This window comes from Plecotus auritus (assembly GCF_963455305.1).
Source record: "Plecotus auritus genome assembly, chromosome: 7".
NCBI classification, from domain to species: domain Eukaryota; kingdom Metazoa; phylum Chordata; class Mammalia; order Chiroptera; family Vespertilionidae; genus Plecotus; species Plecotus auritus.
The window spans coordinates 120,590,810-120,612,378 of record NC_137774.1 but is presented as its reverse complement, the minus strand read 5'-3'; the positions used below and the strand labels follow the sequence as shown (position 1 = coordinate 120,612,378).

Sequence of the window (21,569 nt, the reverse complement as noted above, 5' to 3'; positions counted from 1 at the left end):
TATAACCTTGCAAAACTATGAGGCAGTAAGAAAACATTGCTCTTCCTTCTTATGGGTTTAAATTTGTATTTAAGAGTTAATGTTTATCTTCGGGACATGTATGCATTTGTGTTTGTACTCTTGGTTTGCACCTGGTTAATCCAACAGTTACCAAATAGGCATTCAAAGGAAAGCAGAGGCATATCTTGAACCCTTCTGGTGGGAAGACCTTGAAGATGACTGCATGTGGAGGACAGAGCTAGTTAGAACATTTTTTCTTAAATTCTTGAATAAAATATTTTAGTTTGACTGAATAATTATGACTTAGAAGAAAGGAATGGAGTCTGAGGGAAAACCACCCACCCTGGGTAGGAAGAGAAGTTTCAGACATGGGGGGTGGAAAGTCAGGGAGGCAGGTTTGGAGCAGGAGAGGAAAGTAGGCCAGAGGGCAGGATGTTAAAGTTGGGAATTGGGGACTTCTGATGGGAAAGAAGGATTTGATGCTTAGCTGCTATAATCTGGCCTATAAACAAAGTCATATAGTAAAACCCTTTCTCTCACAGGTAATAAGTCCCTTTAGGTTTTTGTTTTTTTCCTCAATACTTCAGTTAAGGCTCGGTTATAGAACTTCTTATGTTGTCAAAAAGTGAAAGACTGCAATACAAAGAAAAATAAAATATACCTATTCAAATAATTCTTAAATTGCCTTTAAGAAAGCCCATTATTCTACAAAGGAATTACCTTCTTAATGTAAACCATCAACTATTTTTTTACAGTTCATTGGGAAACACAAGAAGAAAAAAGAGATCCTATTTTTGTTGGAAACATGAGCTTTTTTCTTTTTGACTTAGTGAGAAATCATTTATTCTTCTGATTTTTTACATATTTTGGTTAATACATCAAGTGTATAATGTGGGAGTTCCCTTAAGAATGTTAAAACCACACATGTTAAAGTCAGCTACACATTATATTAGGCTATTAGACAGATGTCACTTTTAATCACAACACTTACACATTATGTTTTTTATCTTTACTAACAGAGGAACATGCCTTTCAAAAATATTTTATTGGATGAAACTTTCTTATTCTCAGGAAAATTTTGGTTCTTTAATATAATTTATTATGCCTTTAAAATTCTGTTTGATAAAAGCATTGCTACATTATAAATACCTGTAAAGAAAATATAGTTTAAATTTTTGAGGGAAATATTATATGTTTCTTCTCTTACATTTTCACAAAAATTCACACAGGCACTAAGAAAGACTGACAAAAATATTTTTTGTCTGGACAATGTACTCCAGGTTGGAAACATTCAAACATGACTTTATTTAAATATCAAAGCTTCTCTAGTGTGAACCTTGGCTGCATTCCAAAGAGCTGGTTGGGGGTTTAGTCAGGAAAAGATTCTGCTAGAAGGATAAAGAAGAAAGAAAGCTTCAGACATTAGGAGTAGGCTAGGAATGGGGAAAGGATGAGTTTTCATTTATTACTGTTTATTGTCCCCTCTTGGCCTTAGCTTTGTCGTTGTTGTTTTTAGTTGAAAATGTATCTCATAACTCCTGGTCCTTTTCAGTTTTAATACTTTTTGATGGACTGAAATGTTAAAAATTCTAACACTCCATATCGAATAGCATGTGAAACTTCCAAGAACAGACTGATACTATAATTCTTTTAGGAGAACATCCTTAAAGCTTCATGGGTATTGCTCTGGAAATAACCTTGTTCTGCACAATTTCATATGGTAGAATAGGGGGTGATATTTTGTGTTGCAAACGATACTTCAAACTAAAGCACTTGACAGATTCTGGTGTTCTCTTCCTGGTTTAGTTCATGTGTAGCCTGATAAAGTTCAAACTTCGTGGAAGAACAGCAAACAGCAAGCCCACTGGGAGAATGCCATTGCAGGTGACCAGAGCCTTTGTGAGCATAGAGAGAATGGGAAGCTAAGTGGTTGGCAGTTAATGAATTAGTGTAAATGGGCATTCATGGGAGGTGAGGTTAAATGAACATGTCAGATTAGATATCAGAGGTACTTGCAGGAGTCTAAAATACCATTTGGGGCCAATAATTTAATTAAGTCATGAAAAATTCTCATAGTTATTATACAGATCCTGCCTGAAAGAAGTTGAAGATATTTTTTCCTAGTGCATTTACACTTTGAAAATGTTCATGCAAGAGTGGGGCCAAATGAAATGCCTATCGAGTGCTCATCAATAAGGTGGCTGCCATAAGTAGCATGAAGCAGAGAGCCTTGGGGACCTGCCACTCAAGTTTAGCTACTTAGCTCCAGGCAACTGTTACCATAGTGGAAGATGGGTCTGAGTAGCAGGTTTTATGTAAAATCTCATATTTTCAATAATCACTCACATTTAAAAATCATTTATATGTCAAAAAAAATCTACCTGAAGGACAAATGTGGCCTGTGGGCTGCCACCTTGTGTCCTCTGAGTTGAAACTTGGGAGCAATTTGATGAGAATTTGGATACTATCAGCTATACCATTAGGGAAGAGCCTTTAGTGTCAAGGAATGAATACTCAGTTTCAGGGACCCAGAAAAACCTATTCTAATGAATACAATTTTCAAAACAAACAAAACTTCCCATTGGCTCTCCCCTGTTATTATATTGGTTCTCCATGTTATGAGTCGTTTTCTATTATTATTAATAATAAAAATTATGACTAGGAATTTGCTGAGTGCCAAGTGTAAGTTTATTCTAAGAAAGTAGTGTAAATTAGTTCTCTCAGTATTCTGTTTGTGGCTAAGACAAGTGAGGAAAAACTTCAGAGGCAGAAATGGAGGAAGACCAGAACACACAACAAGTGTCTCAGTCACCGTTAGATCAACAGAGGCCTCTTACGTGGCACACCAAGCAAGAGATGTTCTAACACTGCCCAAACCAGATCACACAGATTCTGAGGTCTGTTTATGGATCTGAGTACCACTCCCTGAATAAGTAGTACTTCGGGGTAGGGGTCTAATTATGAACACTTTCATCTGAAACTTTCCAAAGCCTTCTTTGGTATGAAAATTCAAAGAACCACAGAGCAAAGACAGGAGATAAGCTATCAGAACAGATTTCCTTCCTCTCATTCTTTGCAGATTACTTTTCAAATTTATCTGTTGCCCCAGGTTATGACTTTTCTTTTGAGAAATGGAATGGGAGATTCAGGGAGATATTCTAATGTGGTTTGAGGACCACGTGTGGACTGTGGCTCTGGAAAGAACAAACACGTTACTTGTGTAGGCAGGAAGAGGTACTTGAAAAGAGCCATGATCCATTCAGGAAGTTGGATTTACTGTTGGAGCTCATCCCTTTCAAATATCCATTTTGGGGAGAAAAAGAAAAAGTGTAACAAAAGATATTATAAGCATAAGAATCAATGGCAAAAACAACCACTTCAGACACAGGCAAAATCTATGGGTAAGGAAGGAGCATGAATATTTCCAACTCAGGATCACAGACTTCTTTAGTTTTCCTCCCTCAGAATGTCCACCAGAGCTTGCAGCAGCCGGTCATCTCTGTGCTTGTAGGGTTTGGTGTTATAGAAAACGTCAGCATAGTCGTTATACAGACTGTCCTCGGTGTCTTTAAGGTGGGAAGGTTTGTTCAGCTTTTCCAGGGCTTCGTAGAAATTTTCGTAAGGGATGTTGGGCTTTGCACTTGGAGACTTCTTTGGTGATTGCTTTGGTGGTGAGTTTTTGTTGAAAGCGCTTTGTAGGAGTCGCAGCATGGCCTCGGATGGGTTTCCCTCCACCTGCTCCTCCTTTCTGTTTCTCGCACTGCCGCCGCTGCTGAGGCTTTTTGCAGTCAGGGGCTTCTCATTCAGGTTCTCTTCTGTGGGCTGCTCCTAAAACACAGAAATCCACCAACAAAGGGAAGAAGGCTCATTATTTAGAGCTGGGCAGGCCAGCTGTAGTTCATGCCCACTGCTTGCTCCCCCACAGGCAATTGGGGAGCAGAAAGAGCACAAGGCTTAGAGATACATTAACTCAGTTTTCAGTCCTCAAATTTCCTTTTACTGTTATATCCTTAGCACCTTTTAATCTCCCTAATTTCACCTGTAAAATAGGAATAAGAATATCTCCACTTCTGGTGATTTGAAAACGGAATAAGATGATGTATTATAAGTGCTCATACTGATTGGTCTCCTTCACTTTGGTAAATGAAGTAGAATTCATGTTAGGAGACTCAATAATTTTGAATTTATTAATTTTATTTTCCAAATCCTCAATGAATGAATAAATGAATAAAACAATAGAGTTTCATCCTACGGAAACTAAACAATTTACCACTCCCATTCCCTTTCTTTCCTACCCATGTTTGACTCACTCCCCGCTGACAAGTTAGGGGCAGCTTCAATCACTACATTGTCAATTTACAGTTCAAAAAAAGAGCATGCCAAGAAGAATCCAGCCGCACAGACCTCCCCTGAGTCCACCACCTTCTCCACCCCTCTTCTGTCATTCTGCACGGTGTTGTAGGATGTGTACACACGGGGCTGTTTCATATGTTCTGGCTGAGAGGAGGTCCCATGCAAAATCAGCTTCCAGTTCACAATTCTCCCTTCATTTTGCATTCTTCCAGACTGATGAATAAGCATATATATTTTAAGCAGAAATTTTTACAACTGCCAATACTGAATTACAACTTTAGCTGTCTTTAGGAGAAAGGTATTCTCAGAGAAGAAAGCAACAATGTGTGTTCTGAGTAACATAAAACAAGATCCTTCAAACTATCAAAAAAGAATTTCATAGTTTAAATCTAATTTTAAAATTTTGTGCATTCCATGTGTAGAGCTCTGTGTGAAAAGAAATACATCACTGGTGGGGCATAAATGGTGATGGAAGGAGACTTGACTTGGGGTGGTGAACACACAATACAATATACAGATAATGTATTATAGAATTGTACATCTGAAACCTATATAATCTTATTAACCAATGGCACTCCAATAAGAAAAAAGAAAAACACACATTTTTAAAAAGATAATAAAGGAAAAAAAACAAGAAAAAAAATCACTGAATTTATTCTTGCTGTGAAAATTGACAGTTTACAGGCTCAAGGATTTTTTTTAAAAATGATTAATTGCTTCATTTAATTAAAAAAGCAGAACTTTCTATATTAATCTCTATATGGAATGTATTCTTAAAAAGTTGACTGTACACCTATAAATAAAATTATATTGAACAATTACCAACGTTTAGAAACATTCCATTGGGGAAAGAAGTCAGCCTCAATGAAATATTACAAATAGCCTTCAGCATTAATCAACCCTTAAAAACTATACATTTATGGGAATAATAATACTTTTCAGAGGCTCAAAAACTATGTTTAAAATAATGTGCTAAAATCTAAAATGTCTAAAAAATAATCAAAAACATAAAGTAAAATTTTGCAGACTTATTTTGGTAAACAGATTTTCTTAGTTTCCTGATGGTGAAACTGATTTACAGAGTGGAGTCCACGTTCAAGAACAGGACAACCTACTAAGAACATTTCCTTGTTCTCCCCAAGAGAGCAGGAATTTTTACAACTGCCAAATTCTAAATTACAACTTTAGCTATCATTAGGAGAAAGGTATTCTCAGAGAAAAAAGTAACAGTAACTATAGAATTTGTATTAATTTAATTGACATCTTCAGGAATTTGTATTAATTTAATTGATATCTTCAGGAATAATTCCTTTTTAAAAAGTTATTTAGGCGGGTGTGGGCTTGAAGGGTCAGTGGAGGAAATAGGAGGACAACTGCACTACTTTCAGCAATAAAAATAAATCTCTCTATATAAAAGGGTAATATGCTAAGTGTCCCTCTGACCATCTGACCAGTTGCTATGACACACACTGACCACCAGGGGGCAGGTGCTCAACACAGGAACTGCCATGACGTGCACTGGCCATTTACAAAGAAATGGAACCATGGACCTGGAGCTGACAAAGCAACACTTGGCTTCCCCCAAGTGGGACACAGGCCTCCTCATCACCCTGGAGTGACAGCCCACCAAATCACAGCCAATGCTGCCAAGACCCCATGGCACAAAATGCGGCCCACAGCCCAGCCCAGGCCAGAAACGGTTGCTGTGGGCACCAGGTAATGACATCACATAGCAATGCACGGCTTCCTCTCCCTAGCAACTAGCCTCCTTGGAGTTTCTTCAGTCCAGGAACATGACTTGCTTTATAGCCAGGTGCAAACATTTTACACCTTAACCAAATGTCTGTGAAGCATTTTCCGGTGCCTCATCTCATTTGATCCTCACAGAAATCCTTGAGTAGGTAGATAGGAGACTCGGTAGAATCCTATTTTCTTTTTCATTAGCTGGAAAACAGAGCTTTAGAAAATTTAGAAACTTGACCCAACTGAAAGAAGTAAGAAATGGTGGACCTTGAAAATGACTTCAGGTTTTCTCACTGCACAGAATATAGTCAAACACTGCTGCAGTTAAATATTTTACCCTTTGTTCTCCCTGCGTGATCTATAATAATAATCTGCTTTGTGTTGATATTTACTGCTGTGTTGCTGACAATTACCTGAAAGAGAAGTTGGGGTGCTTCACTGGGCTGGAAAAAGTTTAGCTACATTAGTAAGCAGGTCTAATTAAGCAAGTTTATTCTATATATATAAAAGGCTAAGTTGACTCACACATGCAAGTAAATATTTGTAATAGTTCCTTCATGTGACTCCAGCAAAGTGTCATAGGCAAAGATGGCCTAGCATTTAACTATGTTTTTTTTTTTTTAAATATATTTTTACTGATTTCAGAGAGGAAGGGAGATGGAGATAGAAACATCAATGATGAGAAAGAAGAATCATCGATTGGCTGCCTCCTGCACACCCCCTATGAGGGACTGAGCCCACAAGTTGGGCATGTGCCCTGACCAGGAATCGAACCATGACCTCCTGGTTCATAGTTCAATGCTCAATCATTGAGCCATGCCAGTCAGGCTATGTTTTTTAATATAGCTCATTCTGGTGAGTAGGTCATGTGGGACACTTGGATTTGTCCCACAGTCCATCACACTGTATATCAGAATATCTTCTCTTTCTTCCTCTATGGCCAGTGCCAAATTTATTTATTTTTTTAAAATCTATGTAGCCAAGTGGCAGGACTTGAGACACTGCATCTTTTCATTACTTCAACTATAGAGTGATCAAAGTTCCTTAGGGCCCTGATGAATGATGACACCAACCTTAAAACTCCTTCAATGTGTTTAAAAGTAAGCTTGTGTTTCTATAGCCTTTCCTTCTTACTTACCATGTCTGCAATTCGCAAAGTCCAGGTGCCTATCGGGTTCTCTCCCCATGTGTGAACAGACATGAAGTCCCAATTTTTAAAGCCATTAGGAGATGTATCCCGCTCTCTTTCAGCTAAAAGAACAGTGTTGGTTCCTATTTTCATACAAGAAATACAAGTTAATAAATGTCCTAACAGCTCTGATAGGACACACTATAGCATCTGTTAATGAAAATGAAAGCTGGGAGAGATTAACCCTCCAAATGTTTTTATCCACAGTACATTGCACATTAGCTGACATATAATAAGTTCTCAATCTATACTGTAGAAAACGAAATAATGAATGAATATATTAAGGTTTATTTGAATAAGAAGAACTCAGAGAACTACATTTACAAACTACATTAAAGAAGAGAATCAAAGACCTAAAATACATTTTAATGGAACTGTCATTTTGAAATATAAGAGGAAGTTTTGAGAATTTAATAGGTGCCTGAGTCTACAATATTGTGTATACATTAAAAAGCTATGTTAATTTAATTATCTCTTGTCATATAAAACTAGAAAAAAGGGGTAATTAAACTTCCAAATCCAAGCTTTCTAAAGAACAATAAATAATATTACTTTCTAAGTGAAAGGGTCAAAAAAGCTACAGGGCCATTAATGAAAAATCAGTCCACCAACCTTTCAGGACAATTCCAAGATATCTAGAAAGCGTAACTCCAAAATTAACAGAACCTACTCAAATCTGTAAGAAGTTCATATCCTGGAAGTAAATTATAGAGATAGCTCATTTTTCCTCACACATCACCTACAGACATGGAATTTATTCAGAGACTGAATGTGGAAGAGTGCTGGGACAGCTTCTCCTCATGGATTATGGTTTGTGTTCACAAGCTCTTCCCATCCAGACTCTCATCTAACTTAGTGCCCTCTCAGGAAAGAGCAACTGCCCATATATCACATCATATGCCTTAATAATATCATTATGGAAAATTTGTTAGTCTTCTCAACCCTCTTTCATGGATCAGAATTCTCAGTTTTTCAATCGATTCCTTGTCTGATGTATCTATCAGCTTTATTAATTAATTATCAGAGTAATTTTCACTAACATTACCTGAGAGAAAAGAATGATAGATCAGTGACCTGGAAAAATGAGCACAATTTGAAAATGTATATTATGGTATTCATTAACTCCAGAAAGGCTTATTAATTACATTATTATTTGAATAGACCTTGTTCTTTGCTTACCTAAGGACCCGTAGGAATGAGCAGGGCAGAATTCTGATGTTAAAACAAGAGGGGGGCGGGGGAGAAGCATATTTTTTAAGACCTGAAATATCTATTGGGAGACTTAGTTCTATAAAGAAACAAAAACTTATTGATTTGAAGTAATTGAGTTTAAATTTAAACAAATGGTTTAAAAGAAATTTTTTAAGTTAAAAAGAAAATTTACCAGCAGCAGAAGTGAGTGTGACATGAAGGTCTCCTCTTCGGGAATATTCAATTGTTGCTTCAAATTGTACATGTTCCAGGGACTTGATAGCATTTTCCTGTCCCTCACAAGCTCTTGTTGGAATTTCAATGATAACTTCTCCATTAGCTTTCAGGGCTCTAAATATATTAATGAATCTCCATTGAATAAAGTGTATCTCTTCTTCCTTACACTTTATACAAATATGTACACATCAGTCTTGTACTTGATACTCAACTAAGCTTGTTGTCTCTCCCTATTATGAATAGAATCTAATTCTGGATTAGCTACATATAAATGAATTTTAATGCATAGAAAATGGTAAGGCTTTTACAGAAATAGGAAAAAAAACAATTCTACAGTTTCATCATAAATAGCAAAATCAATCCTGAGAAAGAGAAACAAAGCTGGAGGCATCATACTTCCTGATTTCAAAATATATTAGAAAGCTACAATAATCAAAACAGTATGGTAGTGGCATAAAGACAGACATATATAGGCCAATGGAACAGAATACAGAACCCAGTTAAGTGTTCTTACCACAATAAAATAAAAAGAAAAAAATAGTAAAGAACACAGGTATTTGAAAAAAATGCTGTTTACTGTGGAATCGAATTCAAGCAGGTTTGCCTTGGACCCATCAAAAAGTGGTCTATTATTGCAATGGACATGTCCTCCAGGCCTTCTACCCTTGGGTATTTTGTGTGAGTGGGTCTTCAGTATAATCATGATTGTTGTGATAGAATTAACAAGACAGTCATAGCAGGTTCTGCTTCTGGGGCTAGATGTGGTGGGTCAGATGTGGTCTATGTAAAAGCAGTATGATAAAGGTTCCTTCATGGAAGAAAGATGATGAATCACACTGCACTGTGGTATGAAGTGAGGCTCTTGAGGTCTGGATAATACTGGTTGGCGAGTACTGTATTTCATCAATTCTAAGATGCATTTTTTCAACATTTTATCATTGAATTTGGGATAAATCTTAAAACTGATGATTGATAATAGTTTAATTAGCTATGATTGTTCTTAGTGCTATATAAAACAATGGTACACCTTAAACTTAATGCTAGATGGTAGGTAGGTTATGAGAGGAAAATGCAAATATGCTAATATGATTTACAGATCTTTGATCTCAATATTCCCCCTGGACCCACAGCGAACATTGGCAAATGCTACGTCCATCTACTTCAGAAAGGACGGTGAGAAAAAAATTAGACAAATATATCAAATAGTGCCATGGGCACACAGTTATTCAAAATTCCTGAGACACTTACCTGGGCTCAAAGTCATTGTCCTTTACCACACACTCTTTCTTCTCAGGCACACTGTTCCAGGTTCGCGGATCAGCTAAGTCCACCAGAGCTTTGGCATTTAGCAGCCCAAATCCAAACCGACTGTTCACCATCAAGCCTGCGCCATTCTTTTTCCATCCAGGGTTATTGGCCAGTGGGTCATACTCAGAGGTCCAGACAACCAAGTGCTGCATATCTCTCCAGGTTAGATTTGGACTGGATGGAAAGTGACCCAAAACATCTTTCAGGGACAAAATGAAGTTTCCTTGCAAAAGCAAGTGCTAAGAACAAGCATTTCTATTCAGAAATTATGAAGTAACTTTTGTAACTGTACTTAATGTAATTCTAGCATTACTATTTGTATGTCTTTTCATTTAGAAATCAAAATACAGTATGGAAAACTTCTCCTCATACCATGTAAGTTAAGTTCTTATCATTAGTAAAATTTTGTCTTCAGCATTGTAGAAAAATAGGACTTGGTTTATGATTCCTAAGTAGTTAAATTTACCTGGAGCAAAAATAAAAATGACAGCACCTCCTTTCATTCTTCCAGTCTTCTGCTGTCCATTAACATCCTTGGCATTTTTAGCATTATTAACAAAGTCCTTGACTTTCTTCTTGAGAAGACTCAGATTTTAAAGATATGGGCTGTCTTCCTACTCAAATAGTTTTTGGTTCTTTTCTTTATGTATCAAAAGTGTCAAGAAACTCTTAGCTACTTGAGATCACTCTTGTAAGATCACTATGCTTAATACTATGGGGATATTTAAAGAGGTGGTTCTTGTTTTTAAGAAGCTTACACTCCAGTAAAAGAACTAAGGTTATTTTTTTATTACTATAATATATCTGCGGAATAATGTGTTTATGGCATAATGCACTGCAGGAGTTTAGTAGAGAGATAATTATCTCAGGTTGGGAAGATCTAGAGAGGTTTTGCTGGGAGGAAATATTTGAGCTGAACTTTAAAGAGTGGGTAGAATGTCAAGAAGTAGAGTGAGAAAAAAGAGAATGAGGCAATGGAGTAAAACCTGTGTGTGTGTGAGGAGGGTGGGGGGAGGTGCGGGGAGGGGAGGCAAAGTACATGATGTGGCCCAAGTACAGTGATAGTCTGGCTTGCTGGAGCAGGAAGAGGTGATAAGGAGTACTGAGCTAGATGGTGAAGGCCTTGACTGCCAGGTAAGGGCCTTACACTTTATCGTTTGGGCAATTGGGAATCATTGAGAAATTTTGATCAAAGAAGTGGTTTAACCAGAAGTCTTGATACAATTAATTTAGCAACAATATCAAGATAATCATAGGAATGTTAGGTCTATTATAATGCAGATAGAGCCTTTCCTCATCACCCTATGCAAAATTTCAGTTCTCCCACATGCTCCTGAGCATTATTCTCCTGCTCTACTGTTTTCTTTTATAGCATTTATAACCTTCTAACATATTGGGCAATACATTTGTTTTGGATATCATTAATGTCTGTCTCCCCTGCTAGATTTAGCCATGAGAAGGGCTGAGATTTTAATCAGTCTTATTCTCTGATGCATACCTAGCACTCAGAAGAATTGCAGGCACAGAGTATAAGCTGAGTAAATATTGGTTGGCTGAATGATTGAATGTGACCACATGTTAACTAGCCCCCAAATACAATTTTAAAACTTACTGCAATTAATCAGTAGAGTCTTTTAAGATCTCAAGTTTTCCCTTAGCTTTGAGACTTGCATTGTGTCTATTAAGCCAGTCAAGCATTAGTCCTCAAGGTTTCTATCTTATCACCTTCAGGAAATCTGGCTCAGTTTGCTGTTTTCTCCCTAGAGTCAATAGAATATTGGTTAAAATGTCTTCTGGTAGGTATTGCAAAGGATACCTGGCAGGCCTCACAGGGAAGCTCCCTTCCCACATCAGCCTGGGTGCAGAGCCCATGCATCTAGGTCTCTCTAGGGAGTTGCAGCCAAGGACTCAGCTCCTCCACTTGGTCAAACTCTTCCCATATTTACATTCCTAGGCCCTCACACCTTCTTTCTTTAGGTCTCCTTATCTGAGACCTTGGGCAGAGGTCTCCCCTGCTAAGGCCTCCTTATGGGGGGAGTGGGAGAAACCTTGAAGACATTTCCTCCCCTCTACTTTTCTACTCCTAGCCTTCCCCAAGCCTCTTCCCCCTCCAAGAATCCATATAACTACCAGAGCCTTGGGGGTGGGGGGCTTCCTCAACAGTGAGAATACCCTCATGAATGTGATGCTTCACCTGACCTTTAACTGGGGCACCATTCCTTGGGGGCGTGGGGATGGACTAGGGTAGTCATTGTTTCCTCTTATTTTAGACTTTGCCAGCATGGTAAGAGATTAAAGGCTTAACTCTTTCATTTTTGGTTTATTGCTTTAATTTGCTACTCTGACGCCTAGAGGCTCAGTAGACTCACTCTCATATCAGCTGACCTCCTGACAAACATACCAGCCAGAGAGTGACTGATGGAGGCCTTAGAAAGACTCCAGTTCAGTGATTCTCATGGGTTCCAGATTGCTTGCACCATAGTCATCCGGGACACTTGTAAATATTGAAAATTCCCAAGTCCCATCCTAAACCTACTGAATCAAAATATCAGGGTAGAACATTATTTTATATTCATATTTGGAAAAAAAACTAACCAGTTCTATGTTATAGCTAAAATAATGAGTTGGAAGAAAGAACACAAGCATATAACTAAGACAATTAGAAGTCATTTCAAATCATGGAGGACAGAATAGGGAGTAATAAAAGGCATATTACACTATATCTACTCCCAAAGACCTGTGTGACTTAAGCAAGTCACTTTATTTCCCTGGTCCTGCATTGACTTATTTATAAGAATAGAGGGATGAGTATAATAATCTCCAGAATTCCTTACTGTTCAGATCTCCTATCTGCCCAGTATCATAAATACCTCATCTTGTCTCCAACTTGGCCATCCCACATTTAGGAATAATTAACTAGCTGAGGAGAAATAGCTATGTTTTGAATGTAGACATTAATTCTGTCCTATAAAGCATTTTACTGAAATTCTTGCATCTTCCCAGTCCTTTAAAGGGAGTTTTAGGTAAAAAGCCTTTTATCAAGGTGATCATTGGGCAACTCACCGCTTTCTGATTTGACCATCTATGTGAGCAGGTATTTGGAGGTTGGGATGAGGAAGTGTACTAAGGAAGCATAAGGCAGGGCCTTGATAATCAAACAAAAAGCATAGACTTCCTATATTTCTATAGTAGAACATTTGTTTTACATTTAGTTGCATGTTTTATTGTTTTTTTTAATTTTCTTTTACCTAGTCTGTACAAAATATTCAAGGGGGTTTCATTGCCATGCAATTTGGAAAATTAAGCCTATTTTCCCAACAGAGTTATTCTTCATTTGTGTGATTGCATTTCATAAATGAAAAGGAGCTGCTAATAATCATACATTCCATTCCTGATAGCCTCCCTTTGTTAATTAGTGCTCAACAGCACCACAATAATTAAAAATTTTAAAGCTGCATTAGATTACAAATCAAGGATATGTTTATAGAAAATAAGGGTTGTGGAATTAAACATTGAAATTAAGCATTGCTTCTAATTAGAAGAGTGTAGGTAAAGTAATTGGAAACAAAATTCTAAAGTGAAAGAGTCCTAGAGGCTGTCTCATTCTGCCTCTAATCACAACTAGGTAAGTCCAGTATGTTGAAGATTTCCTAATCTGGAGACTTTCCAATATTTCACAACCCACTGGGTCAAGGATTTCTTTGATGTGGTTTATTCAGAGGTTTCATGCAGCATTGAAAGTTTATTTTCATTTCTCCAGCCTTTAATGAAAATAGAAGATTGGTTCATCTGTTTATTTAATACCTCCAAACATGTCAAGGGATTCAGTGTTTCACTACAGAATTTGTGTTCTCTATTAAAAATTACTCTGATTCCTTTGCTCTCACCACAGAAGACTGAGGTTATTGTCTGCCATCTTTCTAACATATACTCACTACATGACAATAATGGTACCATAGGCATTTATTGGAGGAATTCCTATCTTTTTGATGCCTATTAAGTACTGGAATGGACATCTTCACAATTACAGCTAGATGAGGTTGCAGAAAAAAACAGTTGTAAATTAACTCTTTATAGCAGTGTTTCTCAAAATTTTGTAAAGCTAACTACTAGCATTCAAACTGCCTGGGTCACTTATTAAAAATGGGGGTTCCTAGGCCAAATACCAGAAACTTCTGAATCCGAGCTGATGGCAATGGGACATGGGAATCTGCATACTACATAAAACTCCGAAAGTGATTTTTATCTAAGCTGGTGTTTGAGAAACACTCTTCTAGGGAAGAAAATCCCTCTATTCTTTCTCTTTCCCTCTCCTCTTCTCATTCCCCAGTGCTCCAGCTAAGTCATATTTAATGCAACATAGTAAGAAGTTTGCTTGTGACAAGGAGTCTTTTATGAGGAACTCATAAAACAAGAGAGAGTTAAAACAATGTTCCTTTATCAGCCTCAATCTTATTAACTTCCCTTTGTTTGAGAGGATGAGCAGCTACCATTCAACATTTCCTCTGCACGAGGGCTATGGGAGGCAGCACAGTGTACCGGCTGATAGCACAGGCTTTTCCCAGATTTGCTCTTTCCTTACCAGACATCTTTCCAGCCCATCCAAGTAGGTAGACTCTTGGTATGAGTTTTGCTAGGCCTGTCTTGCTTAGCCACTGTGGCCATCTCATAGCTGAGATACCTGGGACTAAATCATAGCTCCGCAGGTGCCCCAGGGCTCCTGGAGCTACTCTGGATTAATCCTCTTAGGCAAAGACTCAGCAACTTTTGGGCTCTTCCAGCTGTGGCATGAGACAAAGTGTTCTCTTTGCTACTGTGAACCTCATCTACTGAACATGACATGAGGGGACTGCTTTGTCTTCTCTAGAGAATATGGATGTTCTTCTAAAACAGTGGTTCTCAACCTTTCTAATGCCAGGACCCTTTAATACAGTTGCTCATGTTGTGGTGACCCCCAACCATAAAATTATTTTCGTTGCTACTTCATAACTGTAATTTTGCTACTGTTATGAATCATAATGTAAATATCTGTGTTTTCCAATGGTCTTAGGCGACCCTGCTAGCGGTTCTACAGGTTGAGAGCCACTGCTATAGAGCCTAAGACCATCGGAAAACACAGATATTTACATTACAATTCATAACAGTAGCAAAATTACAGTTATGAAGTAGCAACGAAAATAATTTTATGGTTGGGGGTCACCACAAAATGAGGGACTGTATTAAAGGGTCGCAGCATTAGAAAGGTTGAGAACCACTGTTCTAAGATAAACTCCTTAGTAGGAAGGGTAATGGTAATTTTAAAGTTTAATCACTTTCTTGATCATGCAACCACAGCACCTAACCTGACATTTAAATATTTCTCACCACACAATACTAGAAACTAGAAATGAGGACAAATAAAAAGCTGTGGATCTACAGTGTGAGACAGTTGGGTTTTTCCTCTCTGTGTTAAGTATAGACTATTGGGTCATTATTATAAGGGAAAAACTTTGCTGTTAAATCCCTTTTTAACATCATACACTAAAATAAATTCCAGAGTGATTTAGGACTTAAATATGGTAAAGGAATCATAATAAAAGACATATAGATAAATGTTTAATCTAGTTTTGGGTTGTAAATATTTTTCTGAGTGTAAAAACAAAGGAAAAAACTTTAAAAAAAGACAGGCAAATGTAACTGTATATATATTAACTTAATTACCTTAAAATTATTTATAAATAAAATTAAAAGGTAAATGTCTAACCAACAAAACTAAACTAAGGCATAAAACAAAATCAAGGCCATAAACAAGCAATTACAGATGATAAATGGCCAAAGAATATAAAATACTGAGTAATGAAATAAAAGTGTCTGAAGATTAGATACCATTTGCATGTATCAAAATAGCAAAAACTTTTAAAGATAATAAAAGTAGCTTTAATAAGGGTTTAGGAAAATGGTACTTCCACACATATAATGCTGGTGGAAATATAAAGTGCTATAGTTTTTCTAGACAGTAACTTGTCCATATGTATTAAAATCATTGCAATATTCATACCCTTTGACCCAGAAATTCCAATTGGGAGTGTTTATCCTGCAGAAATTATCAGAGATAACAACCAATATTTATGGACAAGGGTGTTTAAGCATGATTAGATAACTTTAATAAAATCTGCATTTATATAATAAAATATTACAAAAAGATAAAAAAATTGTTTTTAATTCTCATTCCTCTAAGACCGGGATTATATAATATGAAAAAAGGATGTTTTATAAACTTATCAATCCTAATACTACCCACAGAAATTATCTGTATAAAATATTTCCTGGTGGGAATAAACAGAAGTGAGAAGGCTTTGAAGCTGAGTGGAAGAACTTGGAGGAGACCATGAGTTTTTGAAGGTCAAGGAACATTGATTTACACAAGAGAAAATGCTCTTAACATATTATAGGGAGGATTTAAAAACATCACAAAATAATGTATATATGAAGATCCAGTTTTGTAAGATATGTTTGTACTAAATCTACATCGAGATGTTAACAGGAAGAGAGTTTATTTTATTATTATTTATAGTTTTCTACTGTAACCATGTATTCAGAAAACAATACATGTTATTAAAAAGGAGAAGGAGAAGCAGCCTTAGTAATGGTGATTAGAAGCTTTCTGGACCTTACTTTGCTTCCAGGGCCAGAGCGAAGATGCCAGCAGCCAGGGGTGCCGAGGCCGAGGTGCCCGTGTGGGTCCCTGTACAGTCATTGTGCAGGTCAGCACTCGTCTGTGTGGTGCCAGAGGGGAGAGAAACATGGGAGAACATGTGAGGAGTGTGATCCTGTCCCTGGGGGAAACCATACCGAGGGCCGCATCTGCTATGATTAGGAAACTGAGCTGATTGGATTCCCTGCTTCCTTCTCTAAACCACAGACGGATGCTTGCCATCTGCTGATATTTTAGTTCACTCTCCTCTCCATGCAACTTGTCTATAATTCTGGCATCAGAGTGCCTTTTTGGGGGATGAAGTACTCCCACTATGAATATTTTCTGCTCTGAGATTCCCAAACGAAATGCTGTCTGTAAAAAAAGGGACTGTTTCAAAATCACTGTGAATCATGCTGGCCCATTAATCATCAGATCCATTGTATTTGGTCTGGCATATTTAGAACTTCTGCCTCATGCAAAATTCCCTGTTGCCTTCAGATTGACATTTGACTGCCTCTTCGGTACAAGAATGTAAAGCCATTCTGATTTTGGCCACTTGAACTACTTGTTCAAAACTTGTTTAGTGTGTAGTTTGCACTCACTGTTGATGTGATTTGATGCCCATGAGTTAGTGTCCACATCTGCACATTGATGAAAATGGTGCTTTTTCCAAATGGAAAGTGTGCTAGACTTAGATCTAGTACACTGAATTCTAAAACTGCTATTCAGGAGATGTATCCCAAGGGCAAGGCACTTGGTTTCCCCATCTGTAAGATGAAGTTGGCATTTCCTGACTCAGATTCTGAGGCTGGAATGAGATCCTGCTTATGAAAGCATTTTTACACAATATTATTGAATGTAAAGAATTACCTAGGCTTATTTTAGCTTAATTCAAGAGGTTGCTGAGATGAAGGGAAGAAACCAAAGAGACTTCCAATCGGTCTGCCTGAAGAACCACAGTACTGCTGGTTGAGCAAGTAGTTGGGCCAAAGGATTACTGACAAGACACCCTCCCAGGCTCCTGCTCTCTGGTTTTTAGCTAGTGATTTCAATGTGTGGGAGGGAGGTGTGAAAAAATAATTTGTTCTGTTATCACCTCCTTTGGCTTCCCACTTGGAGTGGCTGAATTTCTCCAGTGGTGGTGGCTCTGCTCCTCCGAGGGTTGCAGAGGCAAGGCTGCCCTTTTTACCTGTTGACGCAAGTGAGCCCCCAGAGATGACTGCTGAGGAAGAGGTTTGCGCAAGACAAAGACTATTTATTGCCACCATCTCAAATAGAATTCACCATCTGTCTCTATGGCTGATTACCTAAGGAGCGATCTTTACAAAGATGGAAATTCTTCCTCCTACTTCAGAGCAGAGCAGCTCAGATGAGGGACAGTCTGTGAAATGGTGACTCTGAAATGCATAGTGGACCATTTTCTCAAAAGCAACTCTGGACACATACAGGGACAACAGCAAAATATGTCTGATACGCTCCTTTCAAAGGCAATAAAATATGCCCGCCATAAAGAATCCCTTGGTAGCCCTGGCTGAAGTGGCTCAGTCGGCAGGGAGTCATCCTGTGTACCAAAAGGTTGTTAGTTCAATTCCCTGTCAGGGCACATGCCTGGGTTGTGGGCTTGATACCTGGTAGGGGGCATGCAGGAGGCAGCCAATCCATGTTTCGCTCTTACATGGATGTTTCTCTCTCTCTTTCCTGTCTAAAAAATAGATTAAAAAAAAAAAGAATCCCTGGGCAGACTGTCATTATTATTTGTGTAATTGAAAATACGGGCATGAGAGGGAGGCCAGTGCTTTTCAGTTGAGACCACAGTTTTACTGTCTAAATTAGAGTAGTTGACAGAAGCAGGCAGAATTCCAGAATCGTGTTCCAGTATGAAGAGGACAGTAATCCTGACCATTTTGTTGAGATGCGGTTAACATGAATTTTGCAAACTTTTCAAATTCTAGTCATCTAAATGACCTGTTCTTTCACTGAGATTAGAATATACATACTTTAGCTAGTTGGCTCTTTCTGTGTCAGAAGTTAAATGTGAGTTTTAAATTTTTAAATTTAAAGTGCCTCTCTGTTCTCAAAGCTCCACGTGGCCCTTCCTCATCATGTCCTTGAAGGAAAATCCAATAATTGTCCTTGGCAGTCTGACTCATGGAAGTGAAGGCACAGCCACACGTGGGCTGGAGGTGCTCTCTGAGCATATACCCTTCCTGAGCTGCTTATTTGGATGCTGAGAAGTTCACCTCAGGGGAAATTTAGCCTGTTATTTTCCTGCAGGTCGTTTATTCTTAGGAGACATAGCTGGTGTATGCTCTGTATTTTTATCATCTGCTAAAGGGCAAGTCAGACCATATCCCTGCTATTAAAGAACCAACAAGTACAGGGTGATAAAGCCCCTACAACCCTGAGATGCCCTTTAAGGCTGTTTTTAGGGAGGCATCACACAAGCTGACTGGACATTTAGAGTCTTGGCTGTAGGTAATGACTGACTGGTGGCTTCTCAGGGCTCAGTTTAAAAATGACTGAGAGGCAACATCTTCCAGGCAGAAGCGTAATTATCCCCGAGAGAGAAAACTTCCCAATATATGCAAGCCTTTCAAGTGAGCAAAGGACGAGTCTCCCCCAATTGAGACATCATGCTTAAACAAATCAATTTTACCAAAGGTACTGACCAAAGGATTCTTGTGAATGCAAGTCATGCTCTTCTACCTAAGCAGAGAGAGTTAGACAAAAGCAACATACGATTCGCTGGTCAGTGTAATCCCCGCTGCTGTACGAGGTGGCCAGCGTGGAGGAGCACTTCTCGGCGTACCAGGGGGACAGGCCCTGCTGCGAGGCACTGCTGATGGAGATGGTGTAGATGCTGTCTGTGTACCCATCGCAGTCACAGTTATCTCCCTGACGCCCCCCGTTCCCAGATGCCCAGACGAAGATGGAGCCCTTTCCTTGTCTCCCCTGAAAGAAAAACCTGAATATATCACATCTATTATCATCTATTGGGGTCACTGTCACACCTCAATAAAATCCCCAACAAATACATGCTGAGACAGTTATTGTGGTCTTTTTCACCTCTAGGTACTCCAGCATCAATGCTGGAAATCTTGTGAGACTTCCTATTATGAAGCCACGGGCTTCTGGCTCTGCCAGTCCTTTCTCTGGGCCCTCTCTGGGATGGGGCAGAGCTGGGGCTTGCTTTCTTTTCTTTATTATGCAGACTCATAATCTGGCCCTTAGCACTTGCTCATTTTTTTCACTCTCCCCTTGCCTTATGTCACTACATTTGAATCCTTGAACTTCCTCTCCTTCTTTCTGTTTGAATCTTCTGGTTAACTAACAGAACAAAAAAATCCGGCATTATTCAGATCTGCTTTGCAGCTGCATTGAAAGGGACTCTTCAATTGAATGGCTCTCGTCAAGGCTACTCTTTCTGTGATTTTTCAATATGTGCTCTCCAGAGTTTCTACTTTTGTTTCATCCTGTGCAGAACAAGGCCGTAGAATACTGGCGAGAATGCAATAAGCCCAAGGCACACATATCCACCAGACACGTGCAGAGCGGGCGGTAGCACTCTGTTATATTTAAGGATGCATTTTCAGAGCATTTGAAAGAAGTCTGGGTGTAATTTATCTAGTGTGAAAATTCAAAAAAGCAGGAAAATGAGAAAGTACATAATCCAGAGTATTTTTTAAAGTATATGTTTTAAGAGTAATGAATCTCTGTTGGATGTCAGACCCAAATGGGGAAAAATATCTCAACCCTTAACTTCTATCCCTCTTGAAGAATGATTTGGCTCTCCGAAAGCATTTCAAATCATAAGCAACTGCAAGAAATTGACAACCATTTCTTTCCATATAAGCTAAATGTTCTTCCCTTCTCAACATACCCATGTCAGGTTTCATTTCAGGTGGGTGTGTGTGAAGCATCTCACCTGTTTAACCCCATATTCAAACGCCTTCTGGGCTAGTCGGCCAGGCCCCTCCACAGTTTTCCCATCGTCGTTCGGGCCCCAGCTCGCACTGTAAATGTCCACATGCCCAGGATTGAATCCAATTGAACTGGCTTCAATAGCATCGGTCACAATGCCATCCAGCATTCTTATGCCTGGACAGCAAAACACATAAATAGTAAGTTGATAGCAGCATGTACATTTAGAATGGCATAATGCTCTAAATATTTATTTTTTAAAAGGACTGTCAAAAGAGTCAAAAACAGGGTAACCACTGGATGTCCCAAATGCCCATGGCCTGCTACTAACAGCACAAAAGAAAGATACAATCACTGCCTCCACAAACTTGCTTACCCGCTTTTTAGAGATAACTGTGCTATGCAGTAGCCATGGTTCGCGTGGATTACAAAATGTCCCACCTCCCTCCACTACCCCAATAACCTAGAAATGACAGGATAGCTTTTAGAAAGAGGCACCAAACAGCCCTCCCTTGACATACCTGCTCATGACTGTACTACGAAGGGCTGTGGCCCAACCTGTGCCATACAAATGACTCTGTACGGGAAACTGTGGAGCTTGCAAAGGTCTACCCACAATAGGAAACTAACAAATAGGAAAATAACTCTTGTTTCTAAGCACTGATTAAAAATAACCCAGAGGCCATTCTTTTATGTGTTTGCTAAGAAACATTTTCAAGGAACATGCTTCCTTTTCTTCTAAATAATCTCAAAGATGAAATCATTGCCATGGATTTTGTTCCTGAGGGAGAATCGTTTTTCATCAGGAGAAGGCAGACGCGGTGCTTTCCTACAGGCTGCCACCCATCATCAGACTCATGTACTCAGGTGCCAGGAAGGCAAAAGCAATTTAGACAGATACAGGAAGCTACCTGGTTATTCCTGGCTTCAGGCTCATAATGCAACAGAGTG

The 21,569-nt window shown here is 38.6% G+C and overlaps 1 protein-coding gene across 1 annotated transcript in view; it reads right to left on the bottom strand.

Annotated features, from left to right (window-relative positions):
- Nucleotides 1-823: 823 nt before the first annotated feature.
- Nucleotides 824-21,569, bottom strand: part of PCSK1 (proprotein convertase subtilisin/kexin type 1) — a 40,989-nt gene continuing 20,243 nt past the window's right edge. The window contains exons 7-14 of the mRNA XM_080677976.1: nucleotides 20,623-20,795; nucleotides 19,437-19,649; nucleotides 16,676-16,776; nucleotides 9,962-10,195; nucleotides 8,670-8,827; nucleotides 7,235-7,368; nucleotides 4,405-4,566; nucleotides 824-3,828 (exon numbers count right to left, since the gene is read on the bottom strand). Coding sequence (XP_080534102.1) covers nucleotides 3,448-3,828; nucleotides 4,405-4,566; nucleotides 7,235-7,368; nucleotides 8,670-8,827; nucleotides 9,962-10,195; nucleotides 16,676-16,776; nucleotides 19,437-19,649; nucleotides 20,623-20,795 — 1,556 coding nt within the window. The 3' untranslated portion in view covers nucleotides 824-3,447. The remainder of the gene's footprint in view (nucleotides 3,829-4,404; nucleotides 4,567-7,234; nucleotides 7,369-8,669; nucleotides 8,828-9,961; nucleotides 10,196-16,675; nucleotides 16,777-19,436; nucleotides 19,650-20,622; nucleotides 20,796-21,569) is intronic.